A 19,855-nucleotide genomic window follows, 5' to 3' on the forward strand; every position below is an offset into this window, starting at 1 on the left:
CTTTAGAATTCTAACAGTCCTCATTTTATGTTAAAATGGCTCAGCCAAGTTACCTCATAATTTCTGTTAGGTGGTAATCCATGTCCGTGATTCTTAATTATGTGAACATGTACATTCATGTCAAGCAAGTTGAAATTAAATACGAATATCCTACAGAGACCATTTTGAGAAAACTAACTGTATTTTAAATGGTTATATTCTCCTAGATGTTATGAATCAACTGGAACATTAATGATCAACTATCTCAGTATCTCACAATTGCATCATTTCAAAATCATTCACGTTGTTTGGCATATTCCATGATTCTGTTTTGCTGTGCCATAGTTTCCACGACATTTTACCACACTCACAAAAGGATATATTTGAGTGAATATCATGGAAGCAAAAGTACAGGAAAATTTGTAACACACAAGAAATGTAAGACAAGAAGTCTATCAATAGCATTACAAGTTAAAAGGGCACTTAGAATTATGTCGTAGGAAATGAAATTATTGCTGACTTAGCACAAAATTCTTACTGCTCTCATACCAACAGGATGCTACATACAGTTATCCTTAGAGGAAAAGTTCATTTCTTCATTCTTTTGGGCTCATGAAGCACTTTAATTTCGTTTACAGTGTTTACCTTTATTATACTTTTTAAATTTTTTAAAATTAGCATCTCTCTATACTGTCATGTAGCTCTTCTGAAACAAGAAATGCATTTTTCCTCTTATTCTTTTACCCTGTCTAGATAAACAAATGAATTACTGGGGCCCAGCGGCAGTGGCCTAGTGGCTAAAAGTCCTCGCCTTGAACGCCCCGGGATCCCATATGGGCACAGGTTCTAATCCCAGCAGCTCCACTTCCCATCCAGCTCCCTGCTTGTGGCCTGGGAAAGCAGTCAATGACAGCCCAAAGCTTTGGGACCCTTCACCCACGTGGGAGACCCGGAAGAGGTTCCAGGTTCCCAGCTTCGGATCGGCGTGCACCGGCCGTTGTGGCTCACTTGGGGAGTGAATCATCGGACGGAAGATCTTCTTCTCTGTCTCTCCTCCTCTCTGTATATCTGACTTTGTAATAAACGGAATAAATCTTTAAAAAAAAATGAATTAATGGCTACTGTCTGATTTCCATGTATCTAAAATGAAAGATTAACCAGATTTTCCAATAAAAATAAATAAATCTTAAAAAATGAAAGATTAACCTATAAACAAACAGATTTAAAACTAAAATTTAATGGGTGGTAAATATAAGGCTAGAGCTACCGTTATATCCAAACTAACCATAGGTAATTTCCCCCTATATGGTGTCTACAATGTGAACCAAACCTAAGAAAGACCGCACACAGATGGCAGCTGCAAAGGGCTTCTCTCAAGCCCAAACTGGACTGATTCATTCACCACAGTTTGAGAGTGAAAGAAACAAACATTCAAATTAGAGAAATATAAGCAGTCTGAGATCTGGGAGTCATCAGGAAATGTTAGACACTTTAAAGAACTGACTGAAAGTTAAACAAGCTAATGTGATATTTCAAAAGGATTTTGAAATTCTATAGCTTTCTCTACCATCTGACCTTTATTTTCTAATCGTAAGATATATGTTGAATTTCGTCAAAGGAACAATGATAGATTCTGAAATAACAAGATACATTCAACATTCACTGTAGGTGTTTTAGTTTTTTCTTTGTCTTGACCTCTCAGCACCCAATGAAAACTATATACTATACCAGAAAATAGGAAAACCATCTGGGCTTCTCTTGAACATGGTTTTCTTCATCCTCAAAGCATTTTGTGTATGACAGTAATAGTATCATAGAGCCAGAAATCAGTATAGTTACATTGAAAAGAACAGAATCAAAATCAACATTGCTAGATTCAGGAAGACACCCTACTTCTTTTTCTTAAAAATCCTCATTGTGCAGGAATATATGTTTGCCAACATTCAACAGAAATTTCTTGTGGGCAATCTCCCCAGTTCCTGCTCTGCTGTTTGGCTGGCGTGGCCTAAGCCTAAGCTTCCCCATGGCTTGAGGTACAACTCCCAGGCCTACATGTTGGAGTGTGACCTCCAACATGGCTAGAAGGTCAAGGGGAATACACATGGAGTACGACCTCTGACATGACCGGAATGTCTAGGGAAACAGATGTGTCATACAGCCAATTACATTGTCTTTGGTGGGTGAGGGGTCTGCCGGAAGGCTCCCTCCTTCCCTGCCCTTCCTCATCCTTTAAAATGTGTAACCTGTGCAAAATAAAGCGGACATTCCTCACCAGCTTGTCTCCAGTAGTTCTACCTCATCCTTGGTGACCCTGGGGCCTTCTGGCAGGCCTAAACCCCCAAAATTTCTATGAGCTAGTCTCCCGAATGATAGACAACATCATACATGGTTAGCAAGTAGGCTAGCTCTACTTAGATAAGTTTAAAGGGTGTATTTCATTACCTAGAAACCAGGATGTGAACTTTGCAAGCGTGCATATGAAACTGCAACAGCAGTTCAAACTATCCTATTTAGGAATTAGCAAACAAGCTAAAGAACATAGTTAAGAAATTACTTAACATTCAGATGGAAAATGTTTCATAACTCATCTAATAACAGAGTGACTGGTCTGGCTATAGATAATATAAATCTGAAATATTCTTCATTAAAAAGATATGGGGGCCCGGTGCGGAGGCCTAGCAGCTAAAGTCCTTGCCTTGAACATGCTTGGATCCCATATGGTACCAGTTCTAATCCCAGCAGCCTGCCTCCCACCCAGATCCCTGCAGTGATCTGGGAAAGCAGTCGGGGACAGCCCAAAGCCTTGGGACCTTGCACCCGCATGGGAGACCCAGAACAGGATCTGGGCTCCTGGCTTCGTATTCGCACAGCTCCGGCCATTGTGGCCGCTTGGGGAGTGAATCATCAGATGGAAGATCTTCCTTTCTGTCTCTCCTCCTATCTGTATATCTGCCTTAAAAAAAAAAAAAAAAAAAAAGATACAGGGAAGCCAAATGTCACCAGTTAGATTCAAATCAACCAATGAAAATCCAATACTTATTACAGTCAGTCTGTCTAAGGTAAAACATAAAGAAGATTTTCAAAAGCTGTAAGAGAAAATAATGCATAAGGGGATTGCAATCTGCCTATCTGCAGACTTCTTGGAAAAAACTCTATAGGCCAGAAGAGGGTGGAATGAGATTTTTACAGTACTGAAGCGACAAACAACTGCCAATTTAGACTATAGTTCCAGCAAAGCTAACCATTGGGTATGAAGGGGAAATAGAGCCATTCTTAGGTAAACAGAAACAGAGAATTTATTATCAATTAACTTCTTCTATAACATATGATGAATGGAATTCTTCAAACTTAAAGAGAAATGCTAAAATATAAAACAGAACATTAGTTGATAGAAAACTTACTGGAAAGTCTAGAGATAGTCTATGCATCTACAATCAATTGGCTTTCAATTAAAATCCCTATGTTTTCAAGAAACAATGCTGGGAAATCAGATATCCACATAAAGAAGAATGAAACAAGAGTTCAATCACTCACATGTACAAATATGAATAAAAAATGGAATAAAAGAACTAGATGCCAGACATGAAACTATGGAACTAGTAGAAGAAAATGTAGGAAATACTTTAGTATACCGGCATAGACAAGGCATTCATGGATTTGATGTCATAGCCCAAGAAGTAACATTAAAAGTAGATATATGAAAAATAGAAGCAGATATATGGGGTTTCATGAATCTAAAAACATTTTGCATAGCATATGAAAGAATCAGTGGATTTAAGTGGCAACCAATATTACTGGATATTTTTAGTCTATATATCTAATAAAGGGTAATACCCAAACTATCCAGGGAGCTCAATAGTAAAGAAATAGATCATACCATTTATAAATGAACAACATACATAAATGGATATCTTTCAGGGGAGGACATAAAAACATGTACATGAAAAAATACTTCACTAACCATCAGGGTAATGCATAATTATAGAAAGAAATTTCCTGATTTCAGTTAGAATAGCTATTAATTTTTAGTTTAAAAATTTTTATTTTTCAGGCCCGGCGGCGTGGCCTTGCGGCTAAAGTCCTCGCCTTGAAAGCCCCGGGATCCCATATGGGCGCCGGTTCTAATCCCGGCAGCTCCACTTCCCATCCAGCTCCCTGCTTGTGGCCTGGGAAAGCAGTCGAGGACGGCCCAATGCATTGGGACACTGCACCCGTGTGGGAGACCTAGAAGAGGTTCCAGGTTCCTGGCATCGGATCGGCGTGCACCGGCCCGTTGCGGCCTACTTGGGGAGTGAATCATCGGACGGAAGATCTTCCTCTCTGTCTCTCCTCCTCTGTGTATATCTGGCTGTAATAAAATGAATAAATCTTTAAAAAAAAAAATTTTTATTTTTCTTGATCCAGTTCCTTTAGCTCAGGAATTTCCTCCTTCAACCTAGCCCCTCCCCCAACTATTATTAAAAAGACAAAAGTTAACAAGAACCAGCGAGGAAGCAAAAGAAAGTAAACTCTTGGAATGTAAATTAGTACAGGCATTCTACAGACAACATGAAACATCCTCAAAAGTTACAAATTGAACTACCATTTGATATCGTAATCCCATTATTGGGTATATACAGCCAAAGGAATTGAAATCTGTTGCAGAGACTTTTGCACTTTTACATTTACTATAGTACTATTCACAATAGTCAAGAAAAGGAAATAACCTAAATGTCCATTAACTGGTAGACAGACAGTTACACACAAACACACACACACACACACACACATGCACACACAATTTGTAAATGATAGAATTCTGAAAATTATGATCACATGAAAATCATACCAAATGACATTAGCAAAATAAGACAGGTATCATATGATTCATTTACACATTGAATCTAAACAAAAAATGGTTTCAAATACATAGAGAATTGTGGTTACCAGACCTGAGAAGTGGAGAGGACTGGAGGAGTACATGTTAATTAAAAAACACTGAGTCATGGTTAGATAGGCAAAAGAAATTCTGGTGTTCAGTTGTATACTAGAGTGAAAAAAGATAAACAACATACTGTATTTTCCCCCTAAAATCTAAAAGAGAGGCTTTAATGTATTCACCAGAGATGGTTATTGTATGTGGAGATGGCTAGGTATAAATTAAATTCAACATATGTATACATTTGTGGAAAAATCACATGGTATTCCATAAATATGTATTTTTTGTATCAAAAACTAGACATACTGTACTCTCTTATGACAATAATTTTAAGATGTGAACTCATGAGCAAATTATATCATACATTACATGTAGTAGAAATAAATATATTACATATATTACATGATTAATTTCTCTCAAAAATCCTAGAAACTTCAAAGATAACATAGTAACTAATTCAACTTTAAAAGCAAAATGAATAAGGAAAATAGGAATATCCATTAAACTGCGTAGGTATTAAATTTTATTTTTGAAAAAAATTGTATTTAAAAGACAGAGTAACAGAGAGTCGGAGAATTGGAGTTACGTTTCATCTGATAGTTCATTCTCCAAATGGCTGCAACAGATAGGGCTGGGCCAAGTCAAAGCTAGGGGGCCTTCAATTTCATCCCAGTTGCCACATGAATGGCAGGAAACCAAGTTCATAGCCTTCATTCACTTCCTTCCTTGGTGCATTATCAGGGAGCTGAATCAGAAATAACAGCTGGTACATGAACTGGCACTCAGATATAAGATGCTTGAGTTGCAGGGGGTAACATAAGGTGCTGCATTCTTAGGTGATCTACTGAAGACTGTCAAGAACGATTACACTAGATGACATTGACCTATATAGAAATAATTCACAAAGGCAGTTAATACAGAGATTCAGAAATATTTTGAGAGTTAGTACTGCAAATCATGTTTTTATTTCTAGTTTGCCTGAATGTTTCTAAACCATTTTTTCAGAATATATCATCAAGAATTTGTTCATGTTTATATTATTTCTCACAGAAGACCAAAAAGCAAGCAAGAACGATTGTAAATAACCTAATTACAGAAAACAATTACACTAAAACATTTCAAAATAAATTTTGTTTATTGTTTATATTTGCAGAAATTTTATGCCAGAATATTAGCTTTCTAGGGTTGACACATAAATGACCACAATCAGAGTGGCTTAAAACAGAAATGTTCCTATTACTATTCAAAATCAAGATGTCCAGAGGATACAGGATTGGTTCCTACAAGGTGCACCTTGATGATGCTTTTCTCCAACCTTCTGGTGCTGGGTTGCCAGGAATCTGTGATGTCTCTCGGCTCATAAAACCAATAATTCTAACTTCTGCCTCTCTCTTTTCATGACAGACTTCCCGATTTCTGTTTGTCATGAGGGTTATAGTCACATTGGATTAAGAGCCTGCCTCTTCCAAAAGGCCTCATTTTAACAATGACAGTATTTTCAAATCAGCTTATCAATTTTGAGTTTCTAAGGACATAATTTTTAGGGACTCCTTCAGGTAGGATTCGGGTAATTAAATCGGGTGTAGTCACTTGTTTCTTTTTTCCGTGCTCCCAAAATGATTTTTTTTTCCTCACCAAATCTGATTTCACTGCAAGATTGTTCAGATTTAAAGGAAATCTACAAAGCAAGCATTTGGCCCAAAGGTTAAGATGCCTGTAAGGAGATCCATGTCCCATATCAGAGTGTCTGGATTCATTTTCTACTTCTGGTTCTTGATTGCAGTTTCTTGCTAACGCAAAACGCCGTGTCTCTTAAATAACATTTAAAATAAATAAATAAATATAATAAATTACAGTGCCAAACAAGAATGGCTATGTTAAATATTATAGAGGTAGACAAAAATGAGGTAAATTCATCCATTTTATTTTTGTAAATTTTTCCATGTATGTCATATGTCTACTGAATATAATTCACTTTATCAATTCAGAATAAGTAATATGATTTTAAGGATAACTACTTCATATATATTTACATGTGATTCCACTAACACGACCTCCCCCCTTCAACCTCATAGATTCTCTTACCTTTCATAATGTTCTCAAGGCTGATCCCCCTCAGTAGAGAGAATCCTCACTTTTCCAGTGCTGTGCACATCCCTTTATAGTATGTACTTCTCTGTCCGTCTTATAGCAATTTTCATCATTTTTCCCTCATCATTTTTCTCTATGAGACTATTTGCCCCACAGCAGACAAGCACTGCCTGTCATGTGGACTGTACTTAACTTTGTTTATCAAATGGCAAGTTCAGTATTTGCTGAAGCTGAATAAATTACACACAGAAAAGTGGCACATAAATTAGGAATCAATCTTCTGAATTTGCCGAAGAATTCTCTACCAAACACATCTCTCTCTCCTGAATACACATTTTATCCCACTGCAGTTATTATATCTAAGTAAGAGCATTGAGAGCACTTTTTAATAAATGAACTAAATCAGTTTTCTATTTCAAAAAAACTATTCTATCTATCATTTTATTATGTATTTGAGAGGTCAACAGGAAGAATGAGAGAGTGAAATCATGAGAAAACACTCCCAATTGCTGGGTAATTTTCAAGCCAGGCTGAAGCCATGACTTGGAAAGTAAAGTAAGGTGCCATTCATATGTGACAGAAACCCAGTAACCCAAGATATCACAACTGCCTTCTAGTGTCCATATTAGCAGGAAGTTTGGAGCAGCTGAGCCAGGAAGTGAACCTAGGCACTCTCTGTGAGATGAGGATGTCTCAACTGCTAACTTAAATGTCAGATCCATGCATGGATACAGTTACAACTAAATAGATTTTAGTGAAACAATTGTCTGTGAGGGTTGTTACGAGTAATCTTACATTTTACTTTGCCAACATATTTAGAAGTGATAAATGTCATACTGAAAATTATCTATTACAATAAAGAACTACAAATTCAACAGTGAAATCTACTAATACAATGCATTTTAAAAATCTTTGAAAAAATCTTTTAAAAATTGTTATTTATTTGAAACTCAGAGTTACAAAGAGGTAGACAGAGTGCTTTCACCCATTGGTTCACTTCCAAAGTGGTTGTAATGGCCAGGACCGATCCAGGACAGTCACAGGAGCCAGGAGTCAAGAGCTTCATCCAGGTCTACCATGGCAGGGTCCCAAGAACTTGGGACAGTCCATTTTTTCTGCATTTCTCAGGCCATTATCAGGGAGTTGGATCAGAAGTACAGCTGCCAGAACGTGAACTGGTATCCATACGTTATCCATACAGTATACATATTGGTATTGTAGGTGGTGACTTTACCAGGTATGCTATGATAACGGCCCCAATATTTGAAAAGGTAAAATCTGAATAAAGCACGTATCTGCAAAAAGATATGCCTATTAATTATTCAGAAATAGGTACATTAAAAATTAGTTCCATGATCATCATTTTTGCTACAGAAAGTCTACCGTGAATTTTAATAACTAAATTCAGAATCTAGGGCATGCAAATGTTTATAATAGTTTTTCTTTGCATAATCTGAGATAAACACAACAATCTTTTTGACTTCTATAATACAAAGATGAGCATTTTCTGAGCATTGACATGATGTTGAGTTAAATTTTCTGTTAAGCTAATATTTTTTTAAGTTGCTTTCTGAGAAAAAATGCTAAACACCATTAATCTCCACACTCTCACATTTTGAGATCTATACAGTTATTCTGGAATAACTAAAATTTGAAGATTAGATGATGGTACTTTTCTCATAATTTGATAGCTGCTCTAAGCTTAGCTGAGCGTCCTCTGGGGTTTTCCTGTACATCTTGATCCTCTGGAGTAAGTACCTTCTTGTTTATCAATTTCCACATTAAAGGAGCTTTTCCTGCAGGGACTTCTGAGCTCAATTGTGAGGCCTCTGCCACCTTCTGTTTAATAGTTAAGTTAAACCTTTCTGTCATGCTTATCCCATGTAAAAATCGTTTGACAATGCGATCCTCTAGCGAATGGAAAGAGAGGGCAACAAGGCGACCACCAGGTCTCAGAAACTTCTGGGCTGTCTTCAGTCCTGCGTAGAGTTCATTGAGCTCATTGTTCACAAATATGCGAAGGGCCTGGAAGGTCTTGGTAGCAATATGCGTAGATCGCTGCAGCAAGTCTTTTCGAGCGTAAATAGCAGAGGGAGGAAACGCACCTAGGAATAGATTGCGTAGAAACAGAGAAAGTGGCAGTTCACATTAATATGTTCCACTAAATATATGGGGTTTTACAGTGTGCACATACATACAAGTATCCAAGGGATTAAATTTTCTTATAAAATTATGGCATCTCATTCATGCATCTTACTAATAAAGCATCATGCCAAGGTTTAAAAGGATCTGTCAGAAATACAGTTGAAACATTATTTAGTGAAATCAAAAAAGCAGTGAAATACAAAGGGTAAACAAGTATGAAAGGAATTTGTATACTCATGATAATCACATTTTAATTCAAAATTGCTAAGATACGAAAACAACCCAGATGTTCATCAGCAGATGGCTGAATAAAGAAAAGGTGGTTAATATACACTATGAAATACTACTCAGCCATAAGAAATAATACAATTTTGTCTTCCACCATAAATTGGACTGAAATAACCATTATGCTGAATGAAAGAAGCTAGTCTCAAAAAGGCAAATATATTGTTTTCTGATGTGTAGTAACTTATACACAGATTACAAAGCAATGTATCCAATATGAGCAAGACTGATGTTTTGAGATTTAATTATTGTTTATTTCTTTTGTCTATACTTGTGAGGAACAGTGTATTTTTTTCCTACTTACTAGTTGCTGAAATTTTTAACCTAATGGAGTATTAAGACTGTGTGAAGTGAAGTGAACAGAAAGTATGCTACTTAGGGGAAAAAAAAGGAAGAAGATGAGTGGCTTGGCAGTATCACTGTGATCTGCATTATGCAATATATGAAATTTGTTTACTTTATTCAATATAAAGTAATATTTATTTATGTTTGTATACATACACATATTTTACATATATATGAAATAACAACTCAAACCTTTGAAATTTGGTGAAAAGCACTGAATATCGTTCATAGTTGAAAGAAGTTAAAGAAACCATAAATAGAATAAACCAGAAAGGTGCACCAAAACATACTATAAACAAACTACTACAAGCCAAATTAAGTGAATACTAAAGAAAAATAACACTATGTTAACAAAATGATTGACAGTTATTTCTCACTAGCATAAGAAAAACTATAAGACAGTTGAGAACAATAATAAAAAATGTCAAAAAGGCTATATTCCCTAAAACGATTCTTCATAAATAAAGGTTCAAAGATATTTTTAAAGGAATAAAAAGTGAGAAGTCATTGCTAACACATCTGCATTGAAGAAATACCAAAGGAAATGCTGCAGGCTGAAATAAAAAGAAGCCAAGGGAAAACTCAGACAGGAATAAAGAGATAAGTTTTTCATACATAAGATAATATGCATGATAAACATTACCTAACTATTCATTCCTAGGATTTTCTATGATAATACATGCAATGAGTGACAACAGCAGAAACGATGAGAGTGAATACATGGATCTATGAATACTGCTGCAAGATTCATATATTTTACTGGAAGTGAAATTTGCCTGTTATGGTCTCTAGACAGTAGTAACGCAAAGAAATAAAGCTAACTAGCTTATGGAGAGTAAAAATAGTCCATAAAAATTATTTAATACGAAAGAGAGAACTGAAAGACAGCAAAACAAAATAGTGACAATCAAAGACAAAAAATCCAAATGTCAATAATTACAGTGAAAATGCACGATCTAACCCAATAAAAATGTGCAGTGTGAGCTAACTATTGAGGCATAATGGGATAAACCACTGCCTGCAATTCTGGCATATCATATGGGTGAACATTAATATCCTGGCTGCTTCATTTCTGATTCAATTCCCTGTTAATACTCCAGGAAAATCAGGGGGAGGATAGCCCAAGTATTTGGCTCCTGTAGTAATATGGAAGACTCGGATGAAACCCCTGGCTTTGGCCTGGCCATTCTAACCACTTGCACAGTGAACAAGCAGATGGAAGATCTCTCCCTTTGTCTCGCCTTCTTTTCCCAAAACTTGAGCTTCAAATAAGTAAGTCTCTCAAAAAACATATAACTTAGTATTATGACATAATGGATAAGCTGACACTTGCTCATTGGTTTCCATTTGTGTGTGGGTTCATGTCCTGACTGGTCCACTTTAAATCCACACCCCTGTTTATAGCCCAGGAAAATCAGAGGAAGATGACCTAAGTGCTGGAGCCCCTATGACCCATGGCGGTGACTCAGATGAAGCTTCTGGTTCCTGGCTTTGGCAAGACTCAGCCATGGCTGTTGTAGTTACTTGGGGAATGAATCTTCGGATGGAAAATTTGTCCCTCTTTCTCTGTCTTTCTCTCCCTCCCTGTAACTCTTTCAAATAAATAATTGTTTTTTTTTAAAGATTTATTCATTTTATTACAGCCAGATATACAGAGAGGAGGAGAGACAGAGAGGAAGATCTTCCATCCGATGTTTCACTCCCCAAGTGAGCTGCAACGGGCCGGTGCACGCCGATCCGATGCTGGGAACCTGGAACCTCTTCCGGGTCTCCCATGCGGATGCAGTGTCCCAATGCATTGGGCGTCCTCAACTGCTTTCCCAGGTCACAAGCAGGGAGCTGGATAGGAAGTGGAGCTGCCGGGATTAGAACCGGCGCCCATATGGGATCCCGGGGCTTTCAAGGCGAGGACTTTAGCCGCTAGGCCATGCCGCCGGGCCCTCAAATAAATAATTGTAAGGTCAACCTAGTAAGAAGAAGTCAATTAATTTATTTGAAATATGGATAAAATTTTAAAAGATATTTCAAAAAAGACATAGAAAGTCTAAAAAACATGAAAATGTATTCAACATTATTAACATTTACAATAAATGTTAAATACACTATATACCCATTGAAATGGAAGAGCTGAAACTGTTTAAGGAGAAATAGATTATCTGAATAGTAAAATAAACAACAAACAAAAAACTATCCAAATAAAAACTCCAGACACAAAAGGCTTCACTGGTGTTTTCCACAAGAAAAAAATTATAGACCAACATTTTCTATGAGTGTGAATATAAAATATTAAACAAAGTTCTACTAAGTCAAACTCAGCAACAGATTGCAAGGATTATGTACCATGACCAAGTGAGATTTATTCTTGGAATACAACTATGGTTCAACAAAAAAACTGATCAATGAAATAAATCAACAAAAAGAAAAGAAATCCCACATGATCATCTGAATTGATGCATAAAATGGTATTTGACAAAATTTGGATCTCTTTTGTGTATCAAAAAAATCCTCCATAAAGTATAATTATAAAGAAATTATCTCAACATAATAAAGGGATTATTTTTTAAAAAATCACAGATAACACTACCCTCTACAGCAACTTTAAGATTCAGAACAACACAAGTAATACCTTCCTTCTCCAATTAAAAATAAACAGATGAGGGTACTTCAAAACATTTGTTGAAAATGTAATTTAAAATTTCGACACAAAAATGTAAAAATGTATATTTTAACAGTATTAAAAGTTCAAGTAAGATCAATCATACAAGAAAAGGAAAAACAGGAATTCAGGTTAGAAAAGAAGCACTTTCCCTATATATGACTTTCCCTATATATGACTTTATATGAGGCTACTTCAAAATGTTTGTGGAAGAAGAAATTAAAAGCTAGATTTATTTTGATGCAAAATCTTCTACTTTATATAAGGTTTGCTAAGTGCCTTGTAAACATGACATTTATACATACGTACTCACACACAGACACGAACTTTTGGAATAAAGGAATTCCGCAATGCAATGGGGTACCAAACTTCTAAGCAACAATCAGTCATGTTTCTCTATACCAGCAGCAAAGTCCATAAAAATGAAACTAAGAAGAAAATTTCATTCATAACATCAAAAGAATTAAATACAATGTACAAATATATCACATCACACTGCACTCCAAAAGATGTATAATTTAAAAATTAAAAAGACGATAATAAAAGGCATGATAAACTTGTGCTCTGAAGGTTATAAAACATTTTCCCCTGGTTAGCTCGCAAGCTGGGGTTGGGATGGACTAAGCTAGATGTGACCATGCCACGCGCCATCACACACGGGTGCAGGAACCCAAAAACAGTCAACGCAGGTCAAGGCAGCAGCACCTGAAAGTGCATCCTTTAACAGGATGTTGGGTGGGCCGTGCTGCCACCAGAAGGGGACAGAATGGGCAGGGCTGAACAAACCTTAACTCACAAGAAACAACAGAAATCAGGTTGCAGCACAGGTCATGCCAAGTAGGTCCTTGCACCTACTGATCTGCGTAAGACAGGGATGATAAGCCACAGCATCTAAGGGGACAGGAAAAGAGAGGGGCTCTACCAAGATGAATCAGAGCAACCACTGGCCTCCACAAGATCTAAGGCTGGGAATAGGCCCAGTTGGGCAGCTAAGAGGATACTCTAGCTGGGTTGAGTTTCCCACCAATGAGCGCATAGACTGTAAATGGGGCTGCGTTCCGATCAGGATACAAGTGTAATCCCACTTGGCACAAGTGTGGACTGGGGCTGGAAGCACCAAGCCGGGCCAGACCCCAACACCATCTGGTGCTCTGCAGGACCAGGGGAAATGTATGACAGACTAGGCTAGGTCTCAGCCCTTACTGAACCATGTGTAAGCTATATGGGGGTATGGAAGAGCCATGGCTGGGTTGAAACACCCAACAATAAGAACCAGATTGGGTTGAAGAACAGTCAGGAAACACCACTGTTCCTGCTAGGACAGGAGGCGAACTGAACAGGGCTGGCTCATGGATCCACCGGTATGTGCGAAACCTGGCACTGGGAGTTTCTGATGGAGGAGCCTGGGCAACTCCTCTGGCAGGACACAGTCCCTGCAGGTAAGCGCAAGAAGCACAATAGGAAACAGCCCAGAACAGGCTATGGAAATTATCCCACTGGTATACACATGGCATGGATTGGGGGCAGACCAGGCTGAACCTGTTCACATCACCCGCTGGTGAGTCCGAGCACCAGAACAGAGTGTGGGTCGAGCCAGGTTCGGTTATGACACATACTAGTACACAATAAGGAATGCCAAGGTGAGATGAGCCGTACCAGATGTGGTTGCAGCGCCCAAACAGCACATGTGATAATCAGGGGGAGGCAAAGCTGACAGGGGAACGTGGGCTCCCCTGCTTTCCATTGGAAAGCGTGGGTTGGGATGGGGGCAGATCAGAATAGGCAGGGCTGTTACACCTGTGGGCCTCATGTGGGATAGATAAGGGAAGGGCCACGGTGGGCTGACTGTTCCGACTGGTGCAAGCAAAAACTAGAGTGGGTGAGGGTTGGTTGGGCTAGCCGCAGTACTAGCTGGCAGAGGCTGGCACTTGGAGCTAATTCTGTCAAGTCAAATGCCAGAACTACCTGGAGAGTGCATAATCTCAGAGTGAGTGTGGCCTAGAAGGGAAATAGTGGGCACCTCCTTCGGGCCTACCACTCTCATTGGACAGCACAAACACCAGGACAGGGGCAGGGGTGGCTGGACAGAAGGGCCCCTGCCAGTAGGTGTGTGGGCTGGATAGTAGGTTGGTTGGGTTGTGCTGAGCTTCAATGCCCATCGACACGTGCGAGAGCTAAACGGGATGTGAGACAGACTTGACAAGCCTGCAGTGCGTACTGGCAAGAAAGGGAACCAGGGTAGGGGGCAAGCATGGTGGGGGTTATGGGGAGTCGCCCCAACCAGGCTGCAGCTCCAACCGGTTTGCGTGAGGATCGAGTATGAAGTGGGCAGGATCGAACTGGACTACAACACCCGTTGGTTCACAAGGAAGACAGGGCTGGAAACAGAACGAACCCAGCAATCCCAACGACCAGCATATGCATAAGCTGATTGGTGTGACGGACGGTGTCAGACTCTGTACTAGCAAACTCGCACAAGAATCAGGCCTGGGATCATCTCAGATGAAGTTTCTTTGGAGATCCTCCAACTGAACCGCTGATCTTAGAACCCCAACCATGAAGAGACTGTCAGCCAGTGGATTCTGAACAGGATTCATTGCGATTGGAACTGAGAGATTGGCAGCAATCCAGAACTGATGAACTATCAAAACTGTATGAGCAGGACCCTCACAGCGCGCCTCCCGTTGGGGATCTGGGATGGGTGGGAGGTTGGGTGGGGCTTTTCCCTTTGTTTTTTTCCCTCACCCCAGATACAGGGTAAAATGATACTGATGTGGAAACAATGGTATTACCCACTTTCACCCTGTAGCCCTTGACACTTTGTTCCCTAATCAACTAAGTAAGATTATTAAAAAATAATTTAAAAAAAACATTTTGAAAGGAATTTAAAAGATATAAATTTATGTCAAAACAAGGGTTGGAAGACATATTAACATGGCACTTTTCTGAATGACCTAAGACTTGATGTAAAATCTATCAGAATTCTACCTGATCTCTTGGTGAAAATTATCAAGATGATTCTAACATTATACAGAATTTTAAGAAGCCTATAACAGCCCAAATCATGTTGATAAGTAACTAGTAAACAAGTAAGTAAGGGCAGGTGTTTTGTGCAGCACTTCAGCTGATGCCTGGGTTCTAGTCTGGCTCTGCTCCTCATTCCACCATCTTTTTTTTTTTTTTTTTTTTTAATATTTTATGATCAGTTCCAAAAGCTTTAGGACTTCCCCTCTCCACCTTCTTTTTAATATACTCTATGGAAGGTAGCAGGTAACAGTCTAAGTAGTTGGAAACCTATTATCAGTTGCATATGAAATAAATCAATGTCACTACTCCCTAGGTTTTTCTTCAAGAGACAGAATTGCATGAAAATTTATATAAACAATACTGTACATACATAGAAGGAATGATTTGTGAAATGGTAAGTAACTCAGTTTATCTTACTTTAAGAAATAATTAAAAAAAAAAAAAGAAGTAACTTTAGAAGTCTGGTCTGAGGAGCCAATGCTTGGCTGCATGGCTGTAGCTGGGGGAACTCAAGCCAGCCCAGGCTTGAGGCTTGGGATCCTAGCTCCGTTCACCACTGGCATTCAGTGGACAGATCTTGAGCTAGTCTGGGCTAAGGCTCAAGCTTTATTTCTGTCCATGGCCACCATGCTGTGGGTGGACCTCAAGTGGTTCCAGGCATGCTCAAGATCCTGGCTCTTTCCACCGCCATCATGCTATGGGTGGAGCTCAAGCAATTCTGGGTTGAGCTGCAGGTTCTTGACTCTCCCAATTGCATGGCTGCAGATGGGAAAACGGGCTGAGCTGCCTGGGTGTCAAAAGCGCCAAGTGAAGCCCTTAGGCCACCTGGCAGTATGCTTTAGGAATTTGGTGGTGTGGGATTACAGACAGTCTGAAGGACGGCACAGGTGAGGATGAGCCGGTTTCATGTCCAGATGAGGAATGACTTCTCTGGGACTGCAGTCTCCTTTGGCGTGGGTGTGGACTGGGTGTGGGGAGGGCCAGACTGGGCTAGACTCCAGCACCCAGTGGTACTTGTGGAAGTCCAGGTGGGTGTAGAACAGGCTGAGGTAGGTCCTGGCTCCCGCTTAACCATGTGGGAGCTGTTTCTGGACACGAACCAGATGTGGCTGGGCTGCAACATCCAATAGTAAGAACCGGAATGCCTGTGAGCTGGCTGGGCAAGGACACAGTTCCTACAGGACAAGAGGCGGACAAAGTCAACCTGGGCCAAAGACCCACCAGAGTGTGCAAGATCTGCCACTTGGAGGACACCAGATAGAGCAGCTTGGTGAACTCCTTTGTCAGGTTGTAGTACCTGCAGGTAAGCGCAAGAATCAAGGTAAGGAGCAGCCCAAAACAGGTAAGGTTACAGTACCCGCCAGCACACATGTGGATCAGGTCTGGAGGTGGGCCAAAGCAGGCCAGTTCATAACATCCACTGGCAGATCTGAGAACCAGGATGAGGTGCAGTAGGAAGAGCTGGATCAAGCCACAACACCAGTCAGTTCAAACTGGAGCCTGGATGGTGGCCTGACTGGTCAAGGCCAGGCTGAAGCACCTGCTGGTGGATGCTGACATGAGATGAGCCATGCCAGTCTGGGGGCAGTGGGTGCTGGTTATATGAGCCCCAGGGTTCGAGGTCTGGCTTGGTCTGGGACCCTGGCTCAGGACAATGAGCTCACCTATGAGAACTGGTCATTTTCAGTGTAAAGTATGGAGTGCTGGATGGCAGGCCATGATGCACATAGAGGACATGGTAGCCCATGGGTACTGCAGAGGACATCTGTACTACAGCAGAGAAAATCCAGGTGCTCTTTTTTCTGGTAACCCTCACATTGCCACTGTAGCAGGTTAAATAAGGATTTTTTTCTACTTTTGCTATCATACACACAAAAAAATGCTGCAATAAACATGTGAATATCTATTTCAAATTTCTACATAGCAGAAAAATTCTACAAGGTAAAATAATAATCACAATTCCAGAAAAACATTTGCCACTTGTATGTCTGCAGAATTAAAGTTCTCAAAGCAAAGGGTATTTAGGCCTACTTACATTTGGATCAATGTATCTAAATTCATCCTCTAGATAGACTGCACCCATTTACCTGCATCAACACTATATGAGAGAGTCCAGCTCTCTACCATGTTTCCAATTCTTTAACCCTGATTAGCCTAGTAGTAGGCAAATAGCTTATTTTGCATTTCTTTGGCATTTAGTATGGCTGGGCAGGTTTTTCAAATCCATTTGATTCCCTCTTTAAAACACTTCAAGGATTGTTTATCTTTTCCGGCATTACAAGATGGGATGGGACTACTACTCAGATATGATCATTATAAAAAACAAATTAAAAGTATCAAGAGTTTCTAGTATAAACTTTGTGAATGTCCTACACATACTTGTTTATTTACTGTTTTCTGCTGTAAAATATATAAAACATTTTAAATAAAAAGATCGAATGAAGTGAAAGCTTTTTGTAATGTTTAAATTAATGATGCATTTTCTGCTTAAAAAGCCATACTTCATTTTGAAAGTATATAAAGTTTTAATGATTGAAAAAGGAGAAATCATTCTTTCCGATTTTTAGTTCGATTAGGATGCTAAGACTTGCAAGAACCTTGACTGCATTAACCTAAGCTCTTCAGGTTATGTTTCAACCATCTGGCCAGAAGATTATATTGATAATTAAATGTGGACATTTCTGTTGCCACATACTTCATACAACTGGTATTCACATATTTTGATAATACACTTCTTCTATTTTTCTGATTCCTTTGCTATAGTCTTTATGGAACAGCTTTCTGCACAGTTATCTTCTTTCTTAGGAATACCACCAGGTGTCCTTGCATAGCAAAAGTCTTTGCTTTTGGAATCCACGTCCTGCATGTGTCCCTGTTGGTTCACTGCCTGTCCCATTTCCAATCCAGCTCCCTGCTAATGGCCACGGAAAACAGTGGAGGACAGAACAAGTGCTTGAACTACTGCATCTATGTGGGAGACTTTGGGGAAACCCCTCGTTCTGGCTTTGAACTCAACAATTGCATATTATTGGGAGTATACCAGTGGATGAAAGATCTTGCTCTTTCTCTACAACTCTCTGTGCTATAATTCTACTTCCACTCAAAAAAAAAAAAAAAAAAAGAAAAAAAAAAGAAAAGAAACATTAGCTTTACACAGATAAAATCATTCTATAATATCCCTTTTGTTTTCATAAATCAAAAAAAAATATTTGTTTAGCCCATATATTAACTGAATTAAATCTTAGGCTACTAGGAATTGTCTAGACTTAAACAATTTTACTTTTAACTGGCATCAAAAATTTTTGGTAAAATGCCATGCATTATTTACTAATTTAGCCAACTTATTAACCATAATGATGGTCATTACTCTCAAGAAAGTGACAGCTATACATAATGGTTGTATGTGCTATTTTGGTAATAAAAAGAAAAAAATCTTGGCACCCTATAAAAGATAGCATTTATAAAATCACTCTTCTCTGGAAGATTGGCCTTGTGAACTATAATATTTTTTATCTCAACCAAACACCAGTAAGTATATTGTGAAGTAGGTTTGGAACATGCAGGATGTTGCATTCCTCCTTTGGACACTCATAATATCCCTAACATGGCAAAGCTATGAAGCACTTTTGCTATTTACCCACATTCTCCAGATACTGATGACAACAGAAAATGTTTTTAGGAACAATAAGCCATTCCATAGAATTTATTTTCCGGATAATAAATTGGGAAAATACTTAAGATAATTTTGTGATAGTTATGTTTCACATATTTTAATAATGTTATTACATTTTTATAAAAAATTCTTAAAAGAACATATCCTTATTTCTATTTGAAAGTAAACAACTTCTCTAACTTCACAGGATTTTGGGTGTTTTTAATATGAAGCGTATACCACTCTAACAAAAGTGGCAATATATTAGATAAGATATTCATCCCAGAATCAACTAGTTTATCTGAGACACACTTTGGCAAGCCCATAAAGCAACAATGTTATAATGATACGCTCACCAAACCATCTCACCTCTTTTATCCAGATTAGAGTTGAAGAAAATTAAAATGAAATTACATGGTTTAAAGTGATTTTCAAAAGCTCTGATTCCATGTCTGGTAATTTATATAACAGTCTCACTTTCTGGAAGAAAATGAGTGTGGAATCTTTACCCTAAGACTGAATAGCCTTTTACTGAAAGATGCTTTAATGGAAGCCAAATCACTTTGCATCAAGTTGCAAGAGTTTGGCTTTTTCTCTACATCTCCCTTGGGGAAATACGCATTGTCAGGTCTAAAGAGTGTACATCTGGTGAAGGGGCAACTGCTCTGGGAACGGTAATGAATACCGTTGGCTTTTGTCTTTCTGGTTCTATTGAAATAACTTATTGTTAGCTCAGGTTATTAGGCTGTGCATTTGT

The 19,855-nt window shown here is 38.7% G+C and overlaps 1 protein-coding gene across 3 annotated transcripts in view; it reads right to left on the minus strand.

The window, feature by feature from the left end:
* Nucleotides 1-8,479: 8,479 nt before the first annotated feature.
* The window catches only part of METTL15 (methyltransferase 15, mitochondrial 12S rRNA N4-cytidine), a 160,477-nt gene continuing 149,101 nt past the window's right edge, over nucleotides 8,480-19,855 (minus strand). For all 3 annotated transcript variants that reach the window (XM_058663239.1, XM_058663237.1, XM_058663238.1), the window contains one exon: nucleotides 8,480-9,093. In XM_058663239.1, the coding sequence (XP_058519222.1) occupies nucleotides 8,666-9,093 (428 nt within the window). In that variant the 3' untranslated portion in view covers nucleotides 8,480-8,665. The remainder of the gene's footprint in view (nucleotides 9,094-19,855) is intronic.

Source organism: Ochotona princeps, chromosome 4 (assembly GCF_030435755.1).
Source record: "Ochotona princeps isolate mOchPri1 chromosome 4, mOchPri1.hap1, whole genome shotgun sequence".
Lineage (NCBI taxonomy): Eukaryota > Metazoa > Chordata > Mammalia > Lagomorpha > Ochotonidae > Ochotona > Ochotona princeps.